Source organism: Nematolebias whitei, chromosome 19, assembly GCF_014905685.2.
Source record: "Nematolebias whitei isolate Nwh7 chromosome 19, NemWhi1, whole genome shotgun sequence".
NCBI lineage: Eukaryota > Metazoa > Chordata > Actinopteri > Cyprinodontiformes > Rivulidae > Nematolebias > Nematolebias whitei.
In genome coordinates, this window is record NC_056516.1 from 13,556,886 (window position 1) to 13,579,967 (window position 23,082).

At 42.6% G+C, this 23,082-nt stretch overlaps 2 protein-coding genes and 1 long non-coding RNA gene across 3 annotated transcripts in view; 1 reads left to right on the forward strand and 2 right to left on the reverse strand.

The window, feature by feature from the left end:
* Window positions 1–8,464, forward strand: part of slc6a18 (solute carrier family 6 member 18) — a 20,019-nt gene extending 11,555 nt beyond the window's left edge. Inside the window, 11 exon segments of the mRNA XM_037693274.1 lie at window positions 605–745; window positions 1,715–1,852; window positions 2,330–2,511; window positions 2,588–2,698; window positions 2,781–2,893; window positions 2,968–3,096; window positions 3,206–3,362; window positions 7,491–7,695; window positions 7,779–7,938; window positions 8,034–8,196; window positions 8,300–8,464. Coding sequence (XP_037549202.1) covers window positions 605–745; window positions 1,715–1,852; window positions 2,330–2,511; window positions 2,588–2,698; window positions 2,781–2,893; window positions 2,968–3,096; window positions 3,206–3,362; window positions 7,491–7,695; window positions 7,779–7,938; window positions 8,034–8,196; window positions 8,300–8,464 — 1,664 coding nt within the window.
* Window positions 8,465–15,694: 7,230 nt separating this feature from the next.
* Window positions 15,695–20,269, reverse strand: c19h6orf47 (chromosome 19 C6orf47 homolog). Its single transcript, XM_037692781.1, has 2 exons — window positions 19,212–20,269; window positions 15,695–15,799 (listed from the first exon to the last, which is right to left on the reverse strand). Exon 1 carries the CDS (start codon window positions 20,102–20,104, stop codon window positions 19,235–19,237), a length of 870 nt encoding a protein of 289 aa, XP_037548709.1. The 5' UTR covers window positions 20,105–20,269; the 3' UTR covers window positions 15,695–15,799; window positions 19,212–19,234.
* Window positions 20,270–21,926: 1,657 nt separating this feature from the next.
* The window catches only part of LOC119425434, a 4,389-nt gene continuing 3,233 nt past the window's right edge, over window positions 21,927–23,082 (reverse strand). Inside the window, exons 2-4 of the long non-coding RNA XR_005187567.1 lie at window positions 22,901–22,948; window positions 22,520–22,557; window positions 21,927–22,064 (exon numbers count right to left, since the gene is read on the reverse strand). This is a non-coding gene — a long non-coding RNA (uncharacterized LOC119425434). The remainder of the gene's footprint in view (window positions 22,065–22,519; window positions 22,558–22,900; window positions 22,949–23,082) is intronic.

The window sequence follows — 23,082 nt, forward strand, 5'->3', positions numbered from 1 at the left end:
TGATGGACTTGCGACCCGTCCAGGGTGTACCCCGCCCCTCGCACAGTGATTGGTGGACATGGGCACCGGCGACCTCCGTGACCCAAAATGGAAGAAGCGGGTAAAAGATAATGGATGGATGGTTTATCAGTTGACACAAAGAAAAGTTATGTCTAATATACTGTATGTACTAAACCAATTAAAAAATAGACCAGAAAAGTTAACCCAGTTTCATACCCAATTTTATAATGTAATCAATCAACAGGCTCAAAAGTGGCACTGAGAGATCCAAGTGCATAAAGACAGATATATTTCTAGAATCAGTGTTTTTATGGAGGTCAAAGTATTTTTGTATTTTGGTAAAATGAGGAAAAACTTGATGAATATCAAATATATTGTTTGTATATCTTGTATTGCTTTCAGTAAGTTTTGACAGTTTGCAAAAAATTAAAAAACAGCTCGCCTACTCCTGTCTCTGATGTTCTTTGTGCATTCCATTCCAATCTGTCTAATGTATCACTTATTTCTGTTTAGTTTCCTGTTGTTGCCAATGATTGTTAAAACATACCAACACTTTTTATTATTTAATGGTAAAGCCATCTTTAATTTTTTCCTACATTACCAGGTGCTTTCCTCATCCCTTACCTGACTGCATTGGTTTTTGAGGGCCTCCCGCTGCTCTACCTGGAGCTGGCAATAGGACAGAGGCTCCGAATGGGCAGCATCGGAGTCTGGAACTCCATCTCTCCACTGCTGGGCGGACTTGGTGGGGGAACTTTATTGTAAACAAAACATTGTTAACAAGAGGTACGAAGATGTCTTCCGTCGCTGAGGGATTTGAATAATGAATGTTTGTAGTTTATAAGATGAGTTTTAGCAGCATGATGGCACAGTTGGTAGAGCTGCCACTTCTCAGTAAGAAGGTTGCCAGATCAAATCCCAGCCAGGGACATTTCTGGGTGGCGTTTGCATGTTCTGTCCATGCATGCATGGGTTTTCTTCAAGTACTCTGGTTTACTCCCACAGACCAAAAATCAAGCATGTTAGTTAATTGGCAAGTCTAAATTGTCCCTTTATGAGAGTGTGAGTAGTTTGTTGTCTCATTTGTTAGTATATTGCCCTGTGATTGAATTGTGACCTGTCCAGAATGCACCCTGCCTTTTGCACAGTGACTGCTGGATATGGGTACGAGTGTCCCATGTGACCCAGAAAGGAAGAAGTGGGTAAAGATAATTTATGGATTTTTGTGTGTGCCACCCAATATTCAAAAGGAAACTTCCTTACGCCTAAATGTAGCCACTCACCAAAATATAATTTTTTTGGTGTACCACATTTTGGTGTTTAGCTATACTGTATATCCTGTATATACTGTATATAGGCATAAGAAAGGTCACTATTGAAAATCAGGCTACCACATCAAAAATCATGATGGCTGCTGCCATATTTGTATACTGTATATGTACATCATGTAGGTTGGATAACTTGAAAAATTAGCAAGCTGCCAACTTTTATTTTGGTTTGTGGTTGCATCTAGATGCAAAAAAGTTTCCTTTCAAAAACAGGGCTGCCACGTCAAATCCAGTCCAGTTAAACACTCATCTCGAAATCTACAAACAGTCACTATTTTATCCCCTCTGCGACAAGAGACATTGGCACACCGCTTGTTTGTTCTTGTGGTAAATCTGTTTGTTTTTTGTAAAATTCCTTTACACCAGGTAATTTTTCCTGTGTTCAGGCATTGCCTCCATGTTTGTTTCGTTCCTGGTGTCTGTGTTCTACAACACCATCCTGGCCTGGGTGCTCTGGTACTTCTTTCACTCTTTTCAAAATCCACTGCCCTGGAGTGAGTGTCCTCTCAATGAAAATCAGACTGGTGAGAAAAAATAACCATGCAGCTTTGGAAAATGTGTGACGCATTGATGTTAATAAACAGACACAAATAAGAAAGAAAAATAAAAGAAAGAAAGAATGAGATCCCAGATACAATTAGCCGAAATAAGCTTCCTTTCATAGGGTGGCATTGCATAACCTTAGATATAGGATGAGAAGCTTCATCACCTAGGCAAAGCTCGCTGTAGAGCCACTGTTCCTTCCCATCTCTTGAGGTGTTTAGGACATCTGATAAAGATGTCACTTAGATACCTTCGTTTTCCAGGCATGCCCCAATGGGGAGAGACCCTTGAGCAGACCCAAGACTTACTGCAGGGGTTATTTATCCTCTCTAGCCTGGAAATGTCTTGGACCACCCAGGATGAGCTAGAGAAACTGTAGAGTGACATTAGAGAGAGGAATGTCTGGGTGTCTGCCCTGGATGAAGTTTTTCACTAAATGGTAAGTTTTGTCTATTCAGGTTATAATGTGGAGTGTGAGAAGAGCACGCCGGTGAATTATTTCTGGTATCGGGAAACTCTGAATGTTATTTCAGACATTGAGACCAATGGTTCATTGCAGTGGTGGATGGTGGTCTGTCTGGCCACTGCCTGGTGCATAGTTTACATCTGCTTCATCAAAGGCATTGAGTCCATTGGACAGGTCAGTAGTTAATGTTAAATACTGCATTATAATTTAAACATCAACCAGAGATCACTAATTTCCTTATTTTTTTCAGGCTGTTTATGTCACAGCCACATTTCCTTACTTAGTGCTGACCATCTTCCTGATCCGTGCTCTCACCCTGCCTGGAGCCACTGATGGTTTGATTTACCTTTTTACTCCGGATGTGAGATCTTGTTGTGTTACATCTGTAAGGTTTTAAGTTACATTATAGACAGATCTAATGTAGAATATTTTCCTTGTTGCAGTGGAATATCCTAAAAAATCCCCAGGTATGGCTGGATGCTGCCACCCAGATCTTCTTTTCCCTTTCTATGGCAGGTGGAGGTCTTATAGCATTCTCAAGCTATAATGAAGAGAGGTAAGACCAGAAGTTTTTTGTAGTATTAGAGTGATGATAAAACTCAATTGTTTTCCTGCCATTTTGTCTTTCAGAAATGACTGTGAGAGGGACACCATTCTAATAGGAATAATTAACAGTGCCACGTCTCTCTATGCATCCATTCCCATTTTTTCCATACTGGGATTCAAAGCCACTAACGGCTTTAACTCTTGTCGAAAAGAGTATGCAAGTGTATTTACTTGTGTTTTTTTTTTAATTATTTGCATTTTTTTAGATTTTACAAATTGACAAAAAAAAAAAAAGATATAATTTCTCTAATCATATTTGCAGGAACATCCTTTCCCTGACCAACCACTTTGAGTTTTCAGACCAAAACATCACATTAGAGAACTACAACTACTAGTTTGATCGTTTAAATAAGAGCTATCCAGACGTTGTGTCCAATTTGTCACTGAAGGAATGTGATCTACAAGCATTCTTGGACCAGGTAGTCTGACTCATCTACACATCACATTCATCCTAATCTTTCTTGCTTGCTTACTTCTTTGCTTCCTTCCTTCTTTCCATCCATCCTTCCATCCATCCATCCATCCATTATCTTCGACTTCTTCTGAAATCAGGTCGTGGGGGCAGCAGCTTGAGTAGAGAGGCCCAGACATCTTTTTTCACAGCCACCTGTTCCAGCTCTTCTGGGAGAACTCCAAGGCGTTCCCAGGCCAACCGAAAGACTTGGTCTCTCCAGCGTATCCTGGGTCTTCCCTCGGGTCTCCTCCCAGTTGGACATACCCAGGGAGCATCCTTATCAGATGCCCAAACCACCTCAAATGGTTCCTCTGGATGTGGAGGAGAGGTTCTACTCCAAGTCTCTCCCAGATCACAGAACTTCTCACCTGATCTCTAAGAGAGAGTCTAGCTACACTGCGGAAGAAACTAATTTCAACCACCTTAATCCGCAATCTCATTCTTTTGGTCTCTACCCCAGAGTTTGTGGACATAGGTGAGGGGATAAACATAGACCCACTGGTAAACAGAGAGCTTTGCCTTACAGCTCAGCTCCCTCTTCACCACAATGGACTGGCACAGAGTCCACAATACTGCAGACGCTGCACCAATCCGCCTGTCAGTCTCATGCTCCATTCATACTTCTCTCGTGAACAAAACCATAAGATACTGGAACTGCGCCACTTGAAGCAGAACTGCACCCTCTATCTGAAGAGAGCAATCCACCCTTTCTGGCTGAGGACCATGGCCTCAGATTTGGAGGTGCTGATACTCATCCCAGCCACTTTACACTCAGCTGTGAACCGCTTCAGTGAGAGCGAAAGATCATGGCACGATAATGCTAACAGGACCAAATCACTTGCAAAGAGCAGAAATGGATCCCTGAGGCCACCAAACTGGACTCCCTTCATCCCTTGGCTGCACCAAGAAATTCTGTCCATAAAAGTTATGAACAGAATCTGAGACAACAGGCAGCCCTGGCAGAGTCCAACTCCCACCCTGAAGGGGTCCAACTTATGGCCAGCAATGCAAACCAAACTCTTGCACCACTTGTATAGGGACTGAACAGCTCGTTGCAATGAACCCTCAATCTCATACTTGCAAAGTTGAATGCCCTCTCCAAGTTCACAAGACACTTGCAGGATGGATGGGCAAACTCATATGACCCCTCAAGGACCCTAGCGAGGGTAAAGAACTTGTCCATTGTTCCACTGCTAGAACAGAACTTGCATTGTTCCTCCTGTATCTCAGGTTTGACCAACAATTGAACTTGCTTCTCCAGTACCCCTGAATAGACCTTAATAGGGAGGATAAGGACAGTGATGTCCCTATAATTACAGCACATCCTGCAATACTCGTTTTTGAAGAGGGGATCCACCACCCCAGTCTGCTAATCCAGTGGCACTGCCCCTGATGTCCATGCAATGTTGCAAGGGCATGTCTACCAAGAGAGCCCCACAACATCCAGAGCCTTTAAGAAATCAGGGCAGATCTCATTCACCCCCATAGCCCTGCCACCATGGAGCCTTTTTAACTACCTCAGCACAGTCAGCCACGGTTATGGAAAGCCCAACCCTGAAGTCAGCTTCTTCTATGGAAGATGTGTTGGTGGGATTGAGAAGGTCTGATAAGTATTCCTTCCACCTCCCAATGACATTACTGATTGAGGTCAATAGCACTCCATCTATACTGCCCACCGTATTGGTAAAGCATTGCTTTCCCCTCCTCAGCTGCCTGATGGTTTGCCACAGGGATTAATTTGTTAACTGATCAATGCAGGAACAGAAATAGAGGGTGGGCCAGCAGGGGTGAGGGGTTGGGGTCCTCTCACAGAAACATTTGAATAAAGTAGATGTGATTTCCTGCATTTTGGTGTATTTTAAAGGTTAAACCTCTATGTTTATCTACATTTGTAAACACTCTGCTTCTGTCAAGCATCCCAACCCCCACCCCTACTTGACGGTTCTGAGCCCGACACTGTCCCTGCTCATTGTTGTCCAACTCCACATGTGAAACATCTAAGCACCTCCTCCATCTGGGCTCCTGCCCACGTACGACTGCCTGGTTAGTCCGATTGGCACCCACCCACACCACTCTTTTAGGGGTGGATATTTTTTAAGGGTAGACTCAGAAAGGTCACTTGAAGGGGCATCTCATATGCTCGTAAGTGGCTGTTGTGCTTAAAATTAATGATTATGTAATTACTTTTAGTTTATATATCTAACATAAGTTTTATTTTTACAAGGCAGTATACTTGTTCATAACTTTATTATTAGTAAACCTGAAAGTTACCAGATCCAAGCAAGTTTCCAGTTTCTGGAACGCACACAGTCAAAATAAGAGTTCCTGGATCCTGTTATGGCAGGATCCGACTCAAATTAAACACTGGTTTGCCAGAATCTCCTCAGAGCTGACCGATAGTCTCTATCAAAGGCCTCACTGAACTCCTCCCACATCTGAGCTTTTGCCTCAGCAAAAGCCAAGGCTGTGAACTGCTTAGCCCTCCAGTACTCCTCAGCTGCCTCTGGAGTCCCACCTGCCAACAAGGCCTGAAAGAATGCCTTCTTCAGCTTGACAGCCTCCCTAACCCAGGGTGTCCACCACCGAGTTAATGTATGTCCACCACGAGGAGCACCAACAACCTTGTGGGCACCTCAACAAATGAGGTGCAGAACATGGCCCACTCTGACTGAATGTCTTCCACTGCAGCTGGGATGTTATTAAAACTCTCTCAGAGGTGTAAGTTGAAGCTCTTTCTGATGAATTATTCCCAGCAGACCCTCACTACATGTTTTGGTCTACCAGGTCTGTCTGGCATCTTCTCCCACCATCTGATCCAACTCATTATCAGGTGGTTATCAGTTGACAGCGCAGCTCCTCTCGCCACCCAAGTGTCCAAAAACAAATGGCCACAAATCAGATGACACAACAACATTCAATCATTGATCTACAACCTACGGTGTCCTGGTGCCAAGTGCACTTATGGACACCCTTCTGCTCAAACATGGTGTTTGTGATGGACAATCTATGACTAGCACAGAAGTCCAACAACAGAACACTGCTTGAGTCCAGATCAGAGAGGCTGTTCCTCCCTGTCACGCCCCTCCAGGTCACACATTCATTACCATTGAAGTCCCCCAGCAGAATAAAGGAGTCCCCAGCTGGCAGACCTTCCAGCACCCCAGCTAAGGACTCCAAGATGGTGCTGCCACCAAAGAACTGCCATTCAGCACGTCGGCACAAACAACAGTCAGAGCCTGTCCCCCCACCCAAAGGCGCAGAGAAGCTACCCTCTCATCTATTGGGAAAAACTCCAACACACAGTCACCAAGTTGGGGGCTAATAGTAGACCCACACCAGGTCAGCACCTATCACCATGGACAACTCCAGAGTGGAATAAGATCCAGTCCCTCTCAAGGAGATTGGTTCCGGAGCCCATTTAGTCGGTACCTCTCAACCTCACGCATAAGCTCAGGCTCCTCCCCTGCCAGAGAGGTTACATTCCACATACCAAGAGCCAGTTTTGGTAAGCCAGGGTCAGAGCGCCAAAGCCCTTGCCTTCGGCCACTGCCCTTGGATCCATGCACCTGACTCTTATGGCCCCTCGTACAGGTGGTGGGCCCACAGGAAGGCAAACTCATGCTGCTCTTTCCAGATGAGTTCAACTGGGCCCCATGAGTAGAGACCTGATCACCATAGGCACTCCCTGACGAACTTCACCCCCAGGCCTGGCTCCAGGGTGGGGCCCCGGTATCCCACGTCCATGCAAGGGACACTGAGCTCATTGTTTTATTTTGTCCATAAAAGTCTTTGGAATTGCTCTTTGTCTAGCCTGTCATCTAGGACCAATTTGCATTGGGAGACCCTACCAGGAGCAATTACAATTGCCCCCAACAGCATAGCTTCTAGTATCATTTAGGCGCACAAACTCCTCCACCACAATAAGGTGTCGATTCAAGGAGGAGCGTAATTTTTATTTTCCCTTCAATAACTGTTTTATTTTCTCTCAATTTGCACTCTTTTCCAGTATAGTGCCTCTTTCTCATCATGTTTGTCAGACATTTACTTAGTTTTCTCACAATTATCTTGTCTCTTTTAAAACTTCCTCCTAAAGAGTGCTTCAGGGACTGGCCTGGCTTTTATTGTGTTCATGGAAGCAGTCTTGGAGATGCCTGGCTCACAGATATGGGCCATACTTTTCTTTGTTATGCTCTTCTGTTTGGGTCTCTCCTCCATGTTTGGCAACATTGAGGGCATCCTCACATCCATCAATGATCTCAAACTTGTTCCCAAGTGGATCCCCAATGGACTTCTGACAGGTGCCAAATTCAACTGAAGATATTTTAAACAAACTGAGCATTTGGTTCCTCTATCTGAAGTATTTTTTTCTGCTTCTACTTAGGAATTGTCTGTTTGATAGCCTTCTTGTTGGCCCTGACCTTCACCCAGGGTTCAGGAAACTACTGGCTGGGGGTCTTTAACAGCTATGTGGGCTCTGTACCTTTCCTCATTATTGCATTCTTTGAGATTGTTGGAGTCATTTACATCCATGGAATGAAAACGTAACTTTCTTCCCTTTCCACTCAGTCATTAGACAAATGAAATTCATAAAGAATTGATATCCAAATTTATTTTGCTCCGCTGTGTATACCAATAGTTTCAGTGAAGACCTCTATTTCATGACTGGAAGGAGACCCAATATCTACTGGAAGGCGTGTTGGATGGTGATTAGTCCACTAATGCTCCTGGTGGTGTTGGTTGCTTATGTGGCCATGCAGGCACAGCAATACCCCATTTATGCAGCATGGCACCCAGACTATGCAAGGGTCTATAATCTACCTGTTTGTTTTATTGTAACAAAAATACTGAAAAAAAATTTCAAACTGAATATATTATAAATATGCAAACATATTTTTTCTTTAGGAACAATTCCCTCAAACTGAGGTGAAGCACTATCCAAAGTGGGTGTTGGCCATAATCGTACTCCTCTGTGTTCTGCCTGTGATTTCCATCCCTCTGGTGGCTCTCTACAGACTGATCTGCTCGAAAATCAGAACGTCACCAACTCCAGCTGAACCAAATCCCTAATGCAATGACAGCTCTGAGGTTGAAACACAGAAACAGAGATGCCTAAGAACTTAATAGAACCTTAAAAGTTTCCACAGCAGTAAATAGCCTGATGGACATCATCACTAAATGAAACATTTTAACATAACTCCATAATATCTCAAGAATCTTATTGTTCCATATTTTCCTAACAGAGAACTTTCCTCTCAGACTACAGGTTTACTTGTGGTTCTTAGAGTTTCTAAAAGCAGAATGTGAGTCAGAGCTTCTACTTATCAGGTTACTCTTTTGTGAAACCATCTACCAGCTTTTTTTTTTTCTACCTGGATTATTGCGCATTCATCAGGTCATCTACCAGCTTCTGTCAGTGAAGCTGACACTGTCAATTTTTAAGAATTAAGACAGTCATATTTGATAAACCTAAAGTTACTGTTATCATTAGTTTTTTAACTATCCTTTAGTTATGCTGCCTTAGACTTAGGCTGCTAGAGGGCAAACAGTCCTGCTCGAAAAAGAAAGGAAAGAAAAGCTTTGCAGAGAGTGGGGAAGGCTGCACAGAAGACCGTTGGAGTCAGCCTCCCCACCATCACAGACATCTACACCTCCAGATGCAGGAAGAGGATCACCTGCATCATGAAGGACCCCACACACCCAGCACACACACTTTTGCCCCGCTCCCATTAGGAAGGAGGTTAAGGAGCATTAAGTGTAGAACCACTATACCAGGGGTGCTAAACTCACAAAAGGGAGCCAAAATTAAAAATGTTCAAATTAAGGGCCATTTTTCAGAAACTACATTAACTCAAGTCAGAAACCCAACATCTTCTCTTGGTCACATGTTCCTCAACAAGAGTTTGATTGGTCTCATTTGACGTTCTCTGTTGTGCTTTCCACATCATAATCAAAGATTACTTAAAAAATTCATAAAAGTCATAAAAGCATTTTACGTTTAACACATCATCTTGGGGGCCAGAGAAAATGTCAACGAGGGCCACATTTGGTCCCCGGGCCTTGAATTTGACGTATGTGCACTAGACTGAGGAACAGCTTCTACCCTGAAGCAGTCAGACTCATGGATCCCTAATCAGGATAATCACTGAAAAATCACTGTAATGCTACTTGATTGTTGATATGTTGCTGATTATCCATGTTGCTGATTTATTTCATGCTTCTGTGTTCATTCGTACTCATCTGCTCACACAAACTCATGTTCGTGCTGCTGTTGCTCAGCATATTGTTTTTGCACTACTAAGTGTTTCGCATATTCATAGTTTGGAGTATTTCTTAGTTCATATCTTAGATCTTATTACTGTTTTGCCTTTACAATTTATACTTTTGTTGGATGTAACGGGGACCCTGTGTACAGAATTTTGTTCCATCGCATGTACCAGATGAGATGAGAATGACAATAAAGAAACCTTAAAAACTTAACTTCACCATTTTTGGCATCCCATCATTTTTTTCACAACACACAATTATTTTAAGTGGGTAAAGATAATGGATGGATGGATGGATGGATGGATGGATGGATGGATGGATGGATGATGGATGGATGGATGGATGGAAGGAACATAAAATAAATCACAAACAAATCTACTTTGGTTGTGAATGAAATATGAAAATAAATTGATAAAAAAGAACCCTCTATTCTGACATTTTATTGCAACATATTGCAACATTTTTCTTTCTTTTTGCTATCTTTAAACAAGTAGTGCAAACATAAAAAGAGACTACCATGCATCTTTTTTGTACATTGTTGATTATTTTTTCCCAACCGATGGCACTGTGGGATCAGAGGTTGGTTTTTTTTTTTGGCACCTACTGTATTTGAGGCTCCAGGATCTGCAGAGAACCACAAACCAAATAATAGCCTAGCATTTATTGAAAGAATGCATATTACTCATCTGCTTTAATCCAAGGGTTATAGACTAAGATCATCTTATACTGAAAAATGATGAAGTTATAATTATTTTGATCAAAATAACATTATGCTTGTGGGGGTAGACCATAGAATGGATAATTTATGAATTCTTATTGATTCTCTGCAGCCCGTTTTTGTACTCGTCAGTTCAGCTGAGTTCATAGTGCAGCCCCACTCAGCTCCTCATCCAGCTCCCTCTACCAACCCAAACATGTGGTTCAGAGTTGTTCTCAGCCATATTAATAAAAGCATCCGTAACAATTGAACAAAAATTCCCTAACAAAGATCTTCCGCACAGTTTCCTTTATCACACGTTACATTACGTTGCAAGTTGAAGAAAGAAAGATCTGTCTGAGGAAAGCTTTTACTTCCTTTATATTTTACTTAGATCATTTTTTGGTTTGTTTTTATGTGATTATGAATTACTCCTTATTGTTTTTTTTCTTTTATCGTGACCCCATCCATGAGGGATGCTGAAATGCACCATAAGCTTCAGAAAGGCGCTCAGGTATGGCATATCAAGATGCTAATTGGACAGCATGATTATTGTACAGGTGTGCCTGCACAGTAAAAGGCCATGTGCAATTTTATCACAATATAACGACACAGATGTTGCAAGTTCTGGGGGAGCGTGCAACGGCCATGCTGACTGCAGGAATGTCCACTATAGCCATGAATGTTAATTTCTGTTGGATAAATTAATTCCCCTTTCGAAGATCTTTCAACCCAGTTTTTACGTGCAAGGGGGTGGAGTTCAAAACAGGGTTACACAGATGTTACATTGAAGCTCCGGCTGCGAGGTCTGCCCACGAACAGTATAAAGAAGTGCATTTTTATAATGCTTATCAGACAGAGGTCAAGACAACCTCTGCTTTCCAGCTCACAGATTTGGAGGTGTAAGCAGTTATGTTATCTGCAGGCTCCTCTCTGTTCAGACGAAACAACTCTAACTCACACACACGGTTCTACATTAAATTAACAGTAAGTGATAACATCCAGGACCTTTATCTAAAGTCCCCTGACAATTTCTGTACCCCAAGCCTTCTTCAAAGGCGTTCGGCAGTACATCCAACCAGCGTCACAACCTCAGATAACATGTAACCACACCAGGCCAAGATCTTCACATCCAGCATCTTCACCTTCAAGACTGTCTGAGACCAGCTACCTGGACAGCTGCTGCAACACTCGGATTGCATTGACCAAAACATTTCTGCCAGGAGTTTGTCGTCATAACAGACTTGAGTAGATAAATGCCCGCATTCGATGGTGCATGGCACGCTGGAGAGGTGTTCCCTTCATGGATGAATCCCGGTTTTCACCGTACAGGGAAGATGGCAGACAATTGACATAGTGTGGGTGATTTGGTTCCTGTTATCAATGTTGTGGATGGAGTGGTCCATGGTGGTGGTGGAGTATGGTATGTGCAGGTGTATGTTATGGACAGCAAACAGGTGAATTTAATTGATGGCATCTTGAATGCACAGAGATACCGTGACGAGGTCCTGAGGCCATGTAGCAGCAGGATAATGCACAGCCTCATGTTGCAAGGATCTGCACGCACTTCCTGGAATCTGAAAACATCCCAGTTCTTGCATGGCCAGCACTCACCCAACAGTCATTGCAAACACTGAGCGTGTTTGAGATGCTCTGAATCTGGGAAATATTCTAGAATTGCGCCGCTCAAGGTGGCTGCATGTTGAAGCAGCTCTGTTCATTCTGAGATATTGCTTTTAAAACTTTAATTCCTTTTATTTCCTTCTGGATATAAATAGATTTTTTTGGATGATTATTTCCTCCGGTATCAGATGTTGTGCAACTCGAAAGAGTTTTTACTGAAGCCTTTTTAATTTTGGACATTTGTGTAACCATGACAAGGTGTTTTTTACAACCAGGAGCAGCTGATTATCATCTCCAAAGCTCAAATATCTCAACTACAGCCCCAAATCCAAAATGAGTTGAAAAGGAAGCGCTGTGGTTGCAGAGCAGGAGATGCAGGAGGCGATGTGATAAAACACGTTTATTCAGAAAGAACAGACGTCCCTGTGGATGCGTGGAACAGGCACAGCAGCAGGTACATGTTCAGGTATCAGTTAATACATCAGAACCAGATGTCAACCATCAGCTATCAGAGGACGTTCACAAAAATGTTCAAGATTGTGTGTATTACAAACAAATAGCAAAATAAACTCAAGTTTTCTGACGCAGCACAATCAAGTACTTGACTTTTTTTTTAAGGTTTTTTTTTTATATATAATATAGCTATTTTTAGTATTCAGGTTTAAAGACGCAAATTGAAACATTCATTTTACAATGAATTCTGTTTAATCAGGACAAACTAAAAACCTTTACGTCTCAATAGTGTGAGGAACAGGTTTCTACTTTTATGAACTGTGAACAATTTAAAAAAACAGCGTTTCGTGTTTAATACAAGTCGGACAGGGTCCCGTCCAGACTGCGGAGAAATCTACAAAATCTATTTTCTTATTTTAGTGCCTCTGACTTTACACGAGGTGAGAATATATAAAAATACATTAAAGGAGGAAGTGCAGACAACGTGTCAGCGAAGTGTTAAATAGGCATAAAGTGACGGAAAACGGGCGGTTAAAGAAAACTGCTGATTGAAGTGGCAGTAAAGTACCGGGGACACCGGTAATGTTCAACCCAGGTTCAATGGTTTCTAATCGACGTTCTGTTTTATCGTTACAAACATCCATCAGGCAGCTTCACCAGCACAAATGATTGAACACGCAGCGACTGAAGCCACTCGCAGGGTCAGCTGTGCAGATTTAAGTGGATCTCTGTGTAATAAATAACAGTTTGTTCTTCAACAGCCTCAATCTGGAGCCAACGGTTCATCTGAACGCAGCTATGACCAAAGTGGATTGCTGTGGTCTTAAACGTGCACCAACCTTCCAAATCTCATGGATGCTGATTCAATGGTAAGAGCTTCATGTTGAGGAACAGTAAACACGTAAGTGGCGTGTGGAGGTGCAGCACCGGACGGTTTATCTGGACACACAAGCAGCTCCTGCACTGACGGGACTTCTTGTGCGACAGCCACACATTAAGGAAGTTGTGCAAATGTTTCCAACCAGACAAAGTGTAGCCCGGACACTTACAAACCTGGTGTCTGGCTGGTCAGCAGCGTTCTGTTTCCTCACAGACGCGTTGCAGTCTCGTTGCTCGAGCTTTAAACATGTCGGGGGGGAAGTGCAACACATTTTCTCTCATCATGAGCGCCTCCCAGTCTCAAGACGGCTAGTTTTATTTTGACACACTCAGCGAGCTCTCCTCTGACAGAAAATGTGCGATATTCAGATTAAATCATAAAAGTGGTGTAGGATGTGGGCAGAGGTCAGCAACAAGGTATGGGGCACGTTTTTCAGTGAATTAAGTCCTGATTCTCAAAAACTGGGCGTGTAAAACAGCTGGTGGTCAACGCGTGCGTTCAGAGCGACTGCAGCTGAAGGTTGGACTATTCTCAGACCGTTTCTGGGCTCAGATGGTTCCTTTGGTGTCGAAGCCACGACAGAACGTGATCATCCATGTTGAAGATGAGGCGTCCACGACGGAGCTTCAGGGCCACGCTAAGAAAAAAACCGCCATATAATTACGAGAATAAAGTCTTAATATTACAAGAATAAAAAATGAGATTTATTTTTTCACGAGTCGGATCCACAAGCGACCTGTCAATCAATCCAGTGGGCGTGTCAGTAAATGGTGCTCCTTACCTGCAGAGCTGCTCTGCAGCCCATCAGAGCGTCACTGCAAGCAGGTTCAAAGTCCTGATACTGATAATAATCTGATGCTGATGTGCTGACAGATTAACTATCTCCTTATTTGTAAAACCAATACCAAAGTATAAATTAAGATGCTCAACATTCTTCATTTTACCACAATTAAAATGTGGTCAACTCTGCTTTATCGTGTCGGAGTTCGGATAATATTACGACTCATTTAGCTTCGGATTGGTCACCTGCTGACACGCCTGCTGGATTGATCGACAGGTCGCATCCTGGATTCAACTCGAGAAAAACACGAGAGCTTCAAAAAGTCTCGTACGACTTTATTCTCAAAATATTAAGACTTTATTCGGCTTTATTCTCGTAATACTACGACCTTATTCTGGTAATGTTATGGCCTTTTTCCCCTTAGCATGGCCCTAAAGCTCCGTCGTACTCCCCACAGGGTTCAATGAGACCAAAACAAAACAAAAAAATGTTGAAGCAGGTCAGAAAGCTCCAGCATGTGGTGCCTGATGGACGCTCATCTCCACCGAGCCGGACTCCTTTTCTGTTCATTTAATCCCCAAAACCTTGTTTGAATAAAAATCATTTTATACAGCAGAGAGGAGTCAAACCTTTTGTGGGGTGTTCAGCTCAGGATGGTGTTTGAAGCGATATGGACAATTTATCAAAGCATCCGTCCTCTGAACTGTGATCAGGCACCTGAGAAGTTCCAGCCCTGCCGTCAGCTTCATCTTTCTGTTATTCCCTCAAAATTCTGTTATAAGAGCATTAAAGCAACACGTTAAGGCATCCAGGAGTCACGTGCAGCTGGAACCTCTACATTTTTCTGCTGAAATAATCAAAGAAACATGAAATGTAATGAGGCGTGAAGGTTTATCGATTCTGAGCTCAGTTGTTTTAGGATGGCAGTGATCCACTGTAATCCACATTAATTGGTTCTGTTGGTTCTACTCTTACACAGAAACTTACGTCAAAATGGTCCAAACATCCCTTTAATCTGCAGCTAGGACCACGTGTCCTCCTCCCACTCATCTGTGTTGAAGACCTTCTGTGAAAACATCCCTCTGAGTTGTGCACGTGAAGCTTGAAGCTGCACATTTAGTCATGTGGCCGGGCTCGGTGAAGGTTCTTAGCCTGCGTCTGCAGTGGCTCTTCTGTCAGGGCTCTGCCCCTTTAATGGAACCAGATGTTCACAAACTGAAGTGCACAGTCACACAGAACCTCCATCCACCTGGAGAACCCAACATGGTCTGTGGAGAGACGCCAGCGAGGATCCTGGGAGTGTAAAACCAAAGACCCAAACACCTGGTCCAAGTCTGGAGGAGTAAGAACGGAGGACCTGGTTTTATAATTCAGGTGTTTGGTTTCAGGACAGCGTGAGGTCACTTCCTGTACAGAGACTGAATAAGAAGCTGTCTCACCCACAAGACAATAAATAAAGCGTAGACGTGGCCTTCACTCTAACGTTTGGTCTGATTATGATCAAAGTTTCTGAAGCTAAGGCAGATATAAAGTGTTGAACATAAAGTGAAAGTAGCACAACTCGAACTTGAAGCGTGGTCTGATCCTGAACTCACGCTGCACATCACAGCGGTGCACAGACTGTGAGCAGCGATTGTTGAGGCGTCACACCGCTGGAGGTCGTCGGGTGAAGCTCACCTTCCTCCCATCGTCAGGAAAGACCGGCTGTGGAGGCGAAGACACAGAATCAGAACGAAAAGCTGCTCACGCTGGATTTTAAATACAAAAACAAGAGAAACTGTGAATGTACAGCGAGAATAGTCTGTCGCGATAAATGATAAATCAATTAATCGCATGATAAACGAAAGTTATCGACCTCGTTTTCATTTATCAGCTTTATCGTTTCTTCGTGTCTCTCTCTTTCTACTGAAGACACTGGAAGACAAAAAGCTCAACTCGGTGCTCTTCATTGACCCTTCCTTTCTCTTTTCTCTTTAAAATCTGTTTTAACGATCCAAAGTCATGTTTTTGGATCGGTAAAAGCAGCTAAGCTGAGAAGCTAACAGGCTGACCTTGAGGAAAAAAAAACCTCCGTCTTGTCCAAGATCCAAAATTCACGGTTGAAACCCGTTCCTTCAAGTAAAATGTTTTTCACTGCAAAAAGAAGCTGAGAACTGTTTACTGATTTTTTATTAAAAGCTTTAAGACAAATGCTTTGCTAAAGATCTCAAAACACACTGAGCATCCGCCATTTTGAGAACTGAATAAAGGAAGGACAGCCCATGTCACGTCAAGAAGCCTCCCTCCCATTTTTTAAGAGACACGCTGCTTGCTCCCTCACAATCCATCCTTGGCTTCAAACTGTCTTATACTGCCATCCAGTGGTGAAAAAAAGTACTACACACAAAACAAAATAAGCATTTCTTCTTAAATTTGACAATAATTACTAGTTATTGTCAAATTTCAAACAATATTATTATCGCAATAATTTCCGAGACAATTAAATCGCCCAGCAACATTTGTTATCGTGACGGGCCTAAGTGAGAACATTTACTGCTGAAGGATTTCTGCTGAAAACGTTGCTTCACTACACCGTTAATGCGAAATGAGGTTAAACAGCCGATATCTGCTGAAAGCAGGAAAATACAAAAAGCACATACAGCTGAAATTAATTAGAAAGTAGCTAAAAAAGCTGACAACAGCAGAAATGTACCTGAAAGCAGCATAAAAACTTTAAATTTGTAGCACAAAAGGTGGAAATTAGCAATTCATATAACACACACACACATCTATATATATATATATATATGTGTGTATATGTGTGTGTGTATATATATATATATATATATATATATATATATACGTGGGTGCATAGACACATGTGTATATACTTTCAGGCAGTACTAATGCCTAAATGGGAGGAGCAACTTCCGGCTTCAGCTTCTTTTCCAAGCAGAACTACCATCAAAACAACAACTCTGTTTTTAAACGTTGATTAAACCGGTTTATTTATCAAGAATCAAACATTCAGGGGTCATTAAAGTTCTAATGATGAGGACATTTTCCCACAACAGAACTCGCACGTCATTTCTTGACCAAAACCCTGACCAGGTCAAAGGATGCCGTTTTAAAGCGTTGCCAACTTCATGTAATTTATATTTGATAGATGAATTGAACTGAGGTGAAAACTTTTTGGAATTTTGTAAAGACTGCGCCACGTCGCCACTGACGAGTGCGACTCCACTCGGCTCCCGTGTTATCGGATCTTCACAGGGGTAAGTGATTTTCCACGGTGAATAGTTTCCCTGCTCTGCGAATCGTGACAGGTCATTGTTGGAGCCTCTCCACCCGCTGATGTCCTTAATCACGTTATATTAGGACTTGAACTTCGTTAGCTTATCTTGGCACTGTTTATAAGTCCGGGTGTAGCCAAGTTGCATCATAACCTCGGATATTTTTCAGTACATGTGCTCATTTCTTGTGGCGCCGTCCGTCAACACGATGGAGGCTCAGAGCGGATCATCCAGTGATGGAGCTCCGCCGGCCAATCAACAGCTGCTGTCTGCTTATGTCTAGGAGCGGTCTGCTTGGAACCACAAACAAGGCGGTCCCATAAACCAGGCAGAGTGGGGGTGGGTACCGGCTGTGGGCAGGTCCTTAACTGGTGTGAAACTGAAAGTGCCGTAAGTGTGCTGTTCTTGCTTTTGTAACAACAAAGACTGTTCTGATACACGGATATTTGCATTTACAAGCAAATACAGCAGCAACATGCAGCACTTGAGCGGACACCCAAGGGTCACACCCAAAAGGGATTTTTTTTCTTAATCTCTGCTGAAGTGACAAAACGAGCCATGATTCAAGCAGAAAGAATGCTGAAACTCCTTCAAGGTCACATGGAGTGAGGTGAAACATGCTGTTCCTCCAGCGTACTGGCTCGAACATCTGGAGCAAATAAACCTCAAAAGATGTTAAAACGTAAAAATACTGGGAGACCAAGGAAAACGTAAAAGTGACACGACAAACAAACCGCAAGCGGAAAAAAAATAAATAAATAAACTGAAAAAACACAAATCATCAACAACAGCTAATCTTTAAAAATGTTCCAGTGCGCTAAAGAGAAGCAGCGAGGGAATCTGCAGTTCAGTTCAGGATCTCAGCTGAACGACAATCACAACAATCCCAACAGGACAATAATCCCAACAGGACAATAATCCCAACAGGACAATAATCCCAACAGGACAATAATTTGTAATTATTGTCAAATTTAAGAAGAAATGTTGGTTAATTTATTTTGTGTGTAGTACCTTTTTTGGCCACCGGATGGCAGTATAAGACAGTTTGAACCGAAGGATGAATAGTGAGGGAGAAAGCAGCGTGTCTCTTTAAGAAAAATGGGAGGGAGGCCTGTTGACATGACATGGGCTGTCTCTCTTCGGTCTTAAAATGGCAGACACTGTGTGTTTTGAGCTCTTTAGCATAGCGTTTTTCACACAAAGCTTTTAATAAAAAAAAATCAGTAAAGTTGTCACCTTCTTTTTGCAGAGAAAAACAACTTTTTACACAAAGGCACGGGTTTCAACTGTGACTTTTGGAGCTATGACAAGACTGAGGTCCACCCGGCCCGTTAGCTTAGCTTCTTTTAGCGACCCAAAATTGTGATTCTGGACAGTTGAATCAGATTTTAAAGAGAAAGGGAGGGGTCAGTGAAGAGAACCGGAGTTGAAACTTTTATCATCCAGTGTCTTCAGTAGAAAGAGAGACACACGAAGAAAGATGATAAATGAAAATGAGGATGATAATTTTCATTTATCATGCGATTCATTGATTTGTTCATCGCGACAGGCCTAATTCTAAGAGACATGATAGTGCATGTATGTGCATCAGTGTATGTATATAATTGAGCCTGTGTGGATTAGAAAAAATCCACAAAAGATTTAAACTTCTGCACCCAGTTTTTGTTTTTAAAATCATTTGAAGCAATAAATTGTATCATCTTTACACTCTGAAAAAAGAACAGTGCAAATAAATCATTAAAGCCCAGCATTTAAATGACAACCATACCCAGAATGAGAGCAAACTTAGCAGTCACCATAAAAAAATAACCTAAAACAACAAATGTAAAAAAAATTAAACTTACCTTTAGACTTTCGATACACCGTCTTATTTGAACAGAGGCTTGTCTTCATGGTGTTTGTCTATTGTTTCATCGGTCTCCTCGCCCTTTCCTTCTCCACCCTCCTCCACACTGAGGATCACACTCTGCCGAACGCTGACGGAGATCACCACCGCCTGGATGATGCCATAGATTAAAGCAAACTGGGGGAGATACTCCTGGATCAACCAGAGCAATCCAGCCATTCCAACTGTGGACACGAAAAACATGGCCATGCCATGAAACCACAGCCTCAGCGCTCCCTGGACCCCCAGAACCTCGAGGATCAGCTTGGTGGGAGGGGACACGGTCCACAGGAAGGCGACGACAAACAGGTCAAAAAGGTGTCGGAGGAAATTGAAGCAGATCTCGTAGTGCTCGGGCACGATCTCCACGTTCCAGCTGTGTGCAAAGAGTCGAAACGGAGAGGTCAGGTGAAAGGAGAAAGGTGTAGGAGATGGAGGTGGTGTTCCATAATCTGAAAAGTCCCCATCAATGTCATGCTCCTTCCCTCTGTCACCTTTCCTTTGTCTTAGTTCAGCCAGCTCAGTTTTTCTTGGCCACAGGGACACACTCGGGAGATATCTAACCCACCACCTGGATACTTGACAACTGGCTTCAGCCTCCTGTTTCCCTGCTCCGAGTGCTTCCATTTCCACAGGTTGCAGCTTCTCCTGGGCCTCCCAGAACTCCTCTGCTGCATCGCTCTGGATGCCTGGTCTTCTCCACCCTCCCCAGATCCAGGAGGTCCATCCTCTGAAACCCCCGTTACCCTTCTCAGGCAATTTTGGGGTCTCAGCTGTCAGAGTCGTGGTGTCTGGGCCATAGTTGCCCCAGTAGTGAACCCAGCCCCACACCCTGCCCAGCACAGCTTTCATGGCTCTGTAATCAACTTATAAAGGGTAAACTGTCTTTCTGTTGTCGTCCTGGTTCCTAAAGCCGAAGTAGTTCACAGGGATTCAGGCCCAAGCAATGACATGTTCTCCAGTCAGACACACCCGGAGATGTGGGGAAACCAGTTCCACCGAGTCGACACCGGCCACGTTGATGGGGAACTGTTTATATGAAGTGGACCGGGTCTACATGTCTCAGGGTCGAGCTAGATCCACATCAGATCCAGCTGGGAAGTTACCCTCAGCAGTCCAGCCTTAAAAAAGGACCGATGTGGTCCCAGAGTCCGCCACTTGTCCCACTAAAAACAAGAAGACAGGATTTATTTATACACCTCCAGCAGAAAGTCCTCAGTTTAAGCACCGTGCGTTAGCCCACACTGCACAGATCAAAACAACGAGCTTAAGCACAAGTAAAAAACAAAGCCAAACATTTTTAATTACACATGACAACTTTAAAGGTCTTTAATCGTTGTACAAGTTTACTAAAAAGGCCAAATAAACACTTCGCTTTGCGACGTTAGCTAGTTTTTCAGCCCGTCTGTTGCTAGCGGTTAGCTTCAATAATAGAAGACAAATCAAGTTTCTTACCGTCCCTGAAATCAGAATTAAAGGACGAAAAGCAACTTCCAGACAAACTAATCACTAATTTAAACCATCATCGATGATGTTTGTTGGTTTTACATGAAAACAAAGGCGGAGGCGGCGGAAAACATCCACCTGACGAAATCAAAAAAGTAACACTACCGGATACGCAGCACGACACAACACCGGTGTTACGTCGAGCCCCGTACCCCGCGATTCTCGAGTCTGGTTTTCCAGTTGAAATGGAGCTTCTGCTTCAAGTCGTCACAGAAAACATGTTGGGACAGGATTATGCGCTGTAATTTTAATTTTTCCTGCCGACAAGAAGGAGAAATGAGCTGTTGACATCCACTATTTTCCTGCTACAGAGGAGCAAAATGTCGCTGAAAAAAGAAAATGGGTTTTAATACAGCACCAGCTTGATTTTAGCCTTTTAAACACTGGTTATGCTAGAAGTCTGCTGCTTCTCATAAAAAAATATTTAATTAAAATGCATCCAAGTTACATCAGTGCAAAGTTATTCATGTGCAAGTGATTCAAGAGTTGAACTAGAAGGTCCCTGGAAACCGACGGACTGCCACGTGCTGCCATTTAAAAATAAGGTCAAAAATGCTCAAGATACAGTTGGAAGTTTTAGTTCAGACCTCTTCAAACATCCTAAATGCACAATGAGCTACTCTACAACCATCACTGCTCCCAACTCAAGGATTAAATACATGCTGACCTCTGCCTACAATACTGTAGTCTGTCCTTATCAATGTTCCAACATATTTTGAACAATAATGATATTTATCTTTCTTTAGATATCGTTTAACATTTAGGAACTTTTGCATGAAACATTTTTATCTGTTGCACTTGAATTTCCCCATCCCTGGGACAATAAAGGCCATTTCTATTCTCTTCTACTCTAGGTCATGTGACCTCAGTTTTGTCAGCATTTTTTAATTAATGGAATCAGTTTGCTAATTAAATCAGTACTTTGTGATTTTACGTCTGTGATAAGCGCTTTATAAACTTTACATCACAACAGTAACTTAAAATGCAGATTAAATGGCACATGGTTTGACCCGATCATTATGATATAAAATTTGTGGGGGTACGTTGTTGTGTTGCATTAAAGTTGAAAGAGACCTTTTCATGTGGACAATAGGTAGCAGCCTTCAGCCAGTCCCCAATAAGTCAAAGATGTTTATTGGACAGAGTACAACACTCAAAACATTTAGTTGTAAAGCCTTTATTTAAGATTTTTGTAAATATGTTTGTTTTTTTCCACAGAAGAAAAATATATATCATCATCAACAGCGAGTCAGTTCAGTCGGATGATTTGACCTCTGGATCTTCAGTCCCGGTTTATTTTCAGGACCTGTGGAGGGACATGAATATTTCAGGTTAACGTTTTTCAGATTTCACCCCTCGGGTCTCCAGAACGGTTCAGAGCTCCAGCTGTCTGAGGGTCTCAGTGCGCTGCGAGAAAAACTTCAGTTTGCATCAGTAGAACCGAAAAACTGAATCATCATTGACCGACAGACAAGCAGCCACGTACATCTGGTCTTAAATACGAAAATAAAGCTTCATGCAGTGTAGTAACCCTGCACTAACACCATCTTGACTTTGTCAGTTGATTTGTGATGACCACATTTAGAGACGTGACCCTGCACGACTTGTAGTGCAGCAGATCTTTGATAGTATTTTTGTAGTGGCGAGTTTTATAATTCAATTTGAACATGGCAGTTAAGGCCAGTGACAACATTTACCCACATCATGTGAAACAGTATTCAACATTACTAAAGTTCAACTTGTGCAAACACTGGTACTTACACAGATGGAAACCAAAACCGTTCATCAGTGTGGATCACCTACAAGAAGAAACTCGATTACAATCGCATTTAAATTAAATAAAAATCAGGAAATGCACCATTTAGTCACGTTAGACCATGCACTGCAGATCGTTTGTTTTTGCAGTAAAGCCAGTTATTTTAGTCAATGTCTTGATTGTGGATAAAACCAGGCCCGAGGCTTATTTGTGTGTCAGATTAAAACTGAAGAGCACCAAATGAGCTGCAGTTAATGGATTACACATCTTGGTTTAGTGGTCAGGATGAGATGAAAGCAACTTCATGGTTTTCTCAGAGACTCTAGTCTAATCATCATCCCACATAAAACCAGTTAGGACAGAAGTGTGCAGGCTCCAGTTCTTACCTGCAGGAGGGGGCCCCCTCTGCTGAACAGCCGGGCGTCGACACAAACCTGCCCAGTAAAAAGACACGAGTTAATGGTCTCAAACTTCACACTTTTTACTCCATCAGTTCAGAGCCCGAGTGGCAGCAGTTCTTAAGCATCCAAGGATCACGATCAAGAATTTTATTACCAGTAGGCTTTTG

Bases quoted from the DNA above. Each gene is read 5' to 3' on its own strand.
- c19h6orf47 (XM_037692781.1), bottom strand. From the start codon at position 20,104: ATGAAAGCTGTGCTGGGCAGGGTGTGGGGCTGGGTTCACTACTGGGGC.